This window comes from Saccostrea cucullata, unplaced genomic scaffold (genome assembly GCF_032062105.1).
Source record: "Saccostrea cucullata isolate Sc308-1 unplaced genomic scaffold, CSIRO_AGI_Scuc_v1 ctg3299, whole genome shotgun sequence".
Taxonomy (NCBI): Eukaryota; Metazoa; Mollusca; class Bivalvia; order Ostreida; family Ostreidae; genus Saccostrea; species Saccostrea cuccullata.
In genome coordinates, this window is record NW_026933449.1 from 52356 (window position 1) to 57318 (window position 4963).

Here is a 4963-nt window from a genome sequence, read left to right on the forward strand (position 1 = left end):
ATTGATATTAAATGGTGCATAAAATATCTGAATTGAATCTGATTTTTTTTTTTGTTCACTGAAGAACACGTAAGTGCTAGTTCTTGCCCATAATTTTGAAAATTAAATTTAATAATGGAAAGGTCAAACAACAATTTTATGCAGTATCCATTCAAAAATATTGTTTGTGTCCCTCAGTCAATAGGATGTTGTATGTGAAGTTATAATTTCATCGTTTCACGGCTCCAATATTATTCAGAATTTTGATCCCGATTCATGTGAAATCTTTTGCAAGTTTGACTTGTACTAGTACAGCGTAGTAATGAGATACGATATCAGAAGAAATGAGGCAAGACAGTCCTAGAGAATGCTGCATGCAGTATTTAATTTAATCTCATAAATACTTGTAATGTACAAGCTATATAAATAATCAACTTTGTAAAAAAACAAGATATAAAATGGTATGTATATATGAGATAAAAGTGTGATAGTTAGTTGAAAATGAAAGCTGTATCAGTCGATAACCTTCCATTCATTCAGTATAACGTGTAACACAGTCTCTACTTCACCGTCTTCATTCTGCGTCGTCAGAGTGGACATCTGGATCCCCCCCGCTGAAGAAAAGAGCACTTCACTATTATTCTGGGCAGTGGACACATCATTATTGTCAGACGTGGACATATTCACATTGTCAGAGGTAGACATTTCATTATTGTCTGGCGTGGATGTTGCTGTACTATTTTCTTTCACTTGTTCCACTCCCCCCTCTTTCTTTAAGCTCTGACTGATGTGATCCTCCAGGTTTACGATCGGAACTCTTTCTAATTTCCTGCTCCGGATCTCGATCTGGTCCCCGTGCTGCTTGACTTTGTGTTTGTGAAACGAGCCGTGATCTTTGAATTTCTCCGGACAGTACAGACAAACAAATGGGGTTTCTCCAGTGTGGGAGTTCATGTGTTCCTTCAGATACTGGAAGCGACTGTATGTCTTATTGCAGATGTTACACATGTAATCTTTCAGTTTAGAATGGGCTGCCAAGTGTCGCTGTAATTCCACTGTAAAATAAGCATGACGTTTTCTTTCACCAAAGAGTTGGAAATCCCAACCACCTTTCATAAAATTTTTCTAAATTTCATTATTGAATAGTTTTGAGTATCTGTTTTTCCCTCTACGTCCCTCTGAGTTTTGGTTTTCTTTAAGTATTTTACCTTAAATATAACACACCCTCACATTTCTTGATTTTTAATTTTCCATCACATCAAGTACAATTTAACAAGATTAGACTGTACTTACTTTTTGTACAGAACGTCATGGTGCAGTCTTCCTCCCCACACTTGAAGATCTTGACCTCGTGGTGCCGCCGTTTATGGAGTACCAGATTCATTCTGGTCCTGAAGCCCTTACCGCAGACATCACACTGGTGGGGCTTCACCCCCTCGTGGATCCTCAGGTGGGCCTGCAAGGGGCCGCTCTGGGAGAAAGCTTTGTCACAGCGCTCACATCTAAATTAACATAACAGAACTATTATACTACAAAGAAAATCATTAGTCTTAGCCAAGATTTAGCTAGGTTGGATATTTAGACTGACAAGATTAGGACAATACTATCTTTAAAAAAATTTTTTGGTTGCCCTTTCCTGACCTGCTAAAAGTTGCCCCGACTAAAATCTTTACTCAGCACTGTAACTTCTACAAAATGATTTTTTTCTTTTACTGGTATTTCCTGAATTTTCCCATTGCCTCAACATATTTGCTGAAATTTAACATTATTGTTTTAACATGGCCTTACTTAAATGGTTTTTCCCCTGTATGGATCCTCATGTGGACTTTGAGGCTCTTTTTCTCAGTGAATTTAGTGTCACAGATTTCGCAGGTGAACGGTTTGATTCCCTGGTGGTACTTCTCGTGGCGCTGGAGGTTACCTTTCGTGGTAAACGTGTCTGGACACATAGAACACTGAAATGGACGTTCTCCTGTGTGGGACCTCGTGTGGACTAAAAATAGAAACAGGAGTGGGGGCCTAGTGTGGACTAAAAATAGAATCTTGTAATTGTTTGAAATACCTACAAGGATTTTTGAAGTGTTTTGAATGTGTGTCATTACTTAAATATTGCAGCTTATTTTCTTAATAAAAATAAGACATTTTATCATCAATGACATACATACATAATGGATAGGAAATCAGAATTTCATTAATTTTACAGAAAGCTGCACTTTATTTGTACTCTGCAATATTCATAAACTGTAAAATAAATATTAAATACATCAGTTTATCCTACCATCCAGTGCTCCCTGACTAGACAAAGTTATGCCACATGTTTTACAGTCGTAGGTAGCCTTTGACATCTCCTCCTTCGTCCTGCGTTTTCTCCTACACTTCTTCGGAAGTGGAAAACTGAGAGCTTCAAACTCCTGATCTTCTACGGCTTCCTTCTTCACCTTCACCTTCCTCTTCCGTGTTTTCCTCCCAGGTGTCAGTATCACTTGGACTGGTTCCTCCTCCTGGCCTGGATCATCTCCCCCATTATAATCCTCTTCATCAACTGTTTCCAGAACCTCATCTGGAACTTTAGAATAACTGTGTCCTTCATACAAAAATCCCTGCTTCTTTATAGATTTCCTCTTCTGTTTTTTCTCTTTTTCCTCTTTCAGTTTTTGTAGTTTTTCTTCCTTCAGCTTTTCTTTTTTAGATATGGCTATAGGATCAACATCAGGATCTGTCTGGGTTCTTTTCACACGCATGTTTCTTTTGTATCTTATTCGTTTCGGCCTTTTGTTTTCTTTTTGGTTTTTATCACTCACTGGCATCTCTACATTCTCAATCAAAATCTCTTGTGACACAACATCCGATGCTTCCAATGCATCATCACCGTCTTCTTCAACATCACCCTGGGAGCTGACTGTCCTTACACTACCCGCGGCTATGATCTGTTCGTCCTGTGGAAGAAGAATCACAGGTTTTACCATCACCTCGCTCGACTCCTCATAATGTAAATGAACACTCTGAACACTGTTAGGGTTAGAGATCAGATCGGAGAAGTCTAACGTTGATATAGGGGTGAACACTGTCGTATACGCATCAGTCAATGTCTGAGCCGCCACCTCAGCCTCATTTTCAGTCGTCACAGGTTTCCCTGGGCTTCCTTTGCTAGAAGTTTTACCATTGTCTTTTTTTCCTGTTTTCTTTTCTGCTTCCTTTTTGACAGAAGGTTTCTTGCTTACTTTCTTTTTATCCTTTGATTTCTTTTTCGATTGACTTGATTTGTTTTCCTTTGTGGAATTAGATTTTTTCTTTGACTTAGTTTTAGGACTTGGTAACACTTTTATTGGTGATATCCCTGGGGTTGAGAAGAATGGGGCAGGTACTGGTGCCTGCTGATCCACAAGGACATCAGAGGGTGGAGCAAAAGGTGTGGCTTCATCGATACAAGACTGGGTGAATAACTTGACTGTCTGAGTCACTATCTGCCAAAACTGCCAAGCCTCAGCCTTATACTGCGGAGGTATGTGTAATAAAAGCTGTATAGCTTCCTCAATCTTTAGAAGAAAATATAAATTCATATTAATAGCAAGCTAGGGTAATTATTTCATAAAACAAATTCTACACCTTGAAAAAAATAGTGTATTGACATGTTTATTTTTATTGAATATAAACTGATGATGAATATGAAAAAAAATTGTAAGCATGGTAATTTAAGTAAATCTCTATGAATATTTAAACTAAGGAGGTTTTAAAAAGCAATCCAAAAGCAGAGTTTATGCATTACTGCATTTGAAGACTATTAAAAATGTAATTCAATTGTTTGGGTAACTATTCCCCAACTTTATGTGGTGAGGCATGAATAAGTATACTTCACATTGTGCTGAATAATCACCGATCCATTATTATGTTAACCAGAACTGGAATTCTTAACTTCATTCAAAAGGTTATTTTAATTTATGTATTTAGCCCTAAAACTTTCACTTTTCAGTTTCAGCAGAACAAAAGACACTTCTTAAAGAGTGATTTTAGCATGAATTGATTCAAATAAGTTCACTTCAAAATTGAAAATAATCACAGCATCAAAATGGACTTTTTTTGCACATATCCTAAAAAATGCTTATTAAAGAAATAAGAATGATTTGGTAGCTAAATAAAGCTACTTCAGGTAGGTAAATAAAGCCATGAGTATGTAGGTAATGTAAATATAGTGATTGTACTGGATCTCCTCATCTGTCTGGTGGAATAAGTGTAAACAGCAATGATTTTCTCCTCCTTTTCGGAAATTTCCAACAGTGCATGCTGTCATACATACCTTAGATTTATATGTTACCAAAATATCCTCAGAAGTGATGGCTATTGTAGCCATATTTCTCAAAATGTCATTAATTTTACATATCCAAATATATTTTACTATTCAAAATCAATTAGGAAGAAGAATTAGCTGCATAATATAGAGAACCAAGGCATGGACAGAGAAATGATAAATCCGGAAAAAATATAAGTTCACCGTCCAAGAATTGCATGGCCACCACGTATTTTTTTTTTGTCCCCCGCTGAAAGTTGGGAATTATTTAATTTAATTCCCTGGAATAATGGACTGTCCGTCCATCTGTCTGTCCGTCGATCAGTCTAGTTGTCCGTCTGTATTTCTGCCTGTTACACCTTTCGTTTCTACGCTATATCCCGATTCCTTAGCCTTTGAGCTTTTGCAATGAAATTTTACATGTACCAGAGACATAAAAAAAAATGGTTTTTATGTCTCTGATTTTACACAATATCTTTCTATGGCCTAAGGAATATCCCTACTGATTTTGAGATTAACAAGTCAAAGATCAAGGTCATAAATTCGAAAATTCTTTCTATTATTAGTTTTTTACCATAAACACTGGTCTTAAAGTTTCGTTTCCGTGCGATATCTCGAGAAGCCTTTGACATGTTTGAGCTCTTGCACTGAAAATTTACACATTAACTCCCTATGGCCTAAGAAAGATCCCGATTGATT

The 4963-nt window shown here is 36.9% G+C and overlaps 1 protein-coding gene across 1 annotated transcript; it reads right to left on the reverse strand.

Moving 5' to 3' along the window:
• Positions 1-343: 343 nt before the first annotated feature.
• On the reverse strand, positions 344-4410 carry LOC134238384 (zinc finger protein 892-like). The gene is made up of 5 exons (XM_062720520.1): positions 4274-4410; positions 2258-3515; positions 1768-1972; positions 1273-1481; positions 344-1034 (listed from the first exon to the last, which is right to left on the reverse strand). Exons 1-5 carry the CDS (start codon positions 4325-4327, stop codon positions 493-495), a joined length of 2268 nt encoding a protein of 755 aa, XP_062576504.1. The 5' UTR covers positions 4328-4410; the 3' UTR covers positions 344-492.
• Between the last annotated feature and the right edge of the window lie 553 nt (positions 4411-4963).

Excerpts from the sequence above, each read along its gene's own strand:
- LOC134238384 (XM_062720520.1), bottom strand. The coding sequence starts at position 4,327 with ATGGCTACAATAGCCATCACTTCTGAGGATATTTTGGTAACATATAAA. Across the intron at positions 3,516-4,273 it reads TGGTAACATATAAATCTAAG|ATTGAGGAAGCTATACAGCT; the intron begins GTATGTATGACA and ends TTTCTTCTAAAG. Across the intron at positions 1,973-2,257 it reads TAGTCAGGGAGCACTGGATG|TCCACACGAGGTCCCACACA; the intron begins GTAGGATAAACT and ends TTCTATTTTTAG.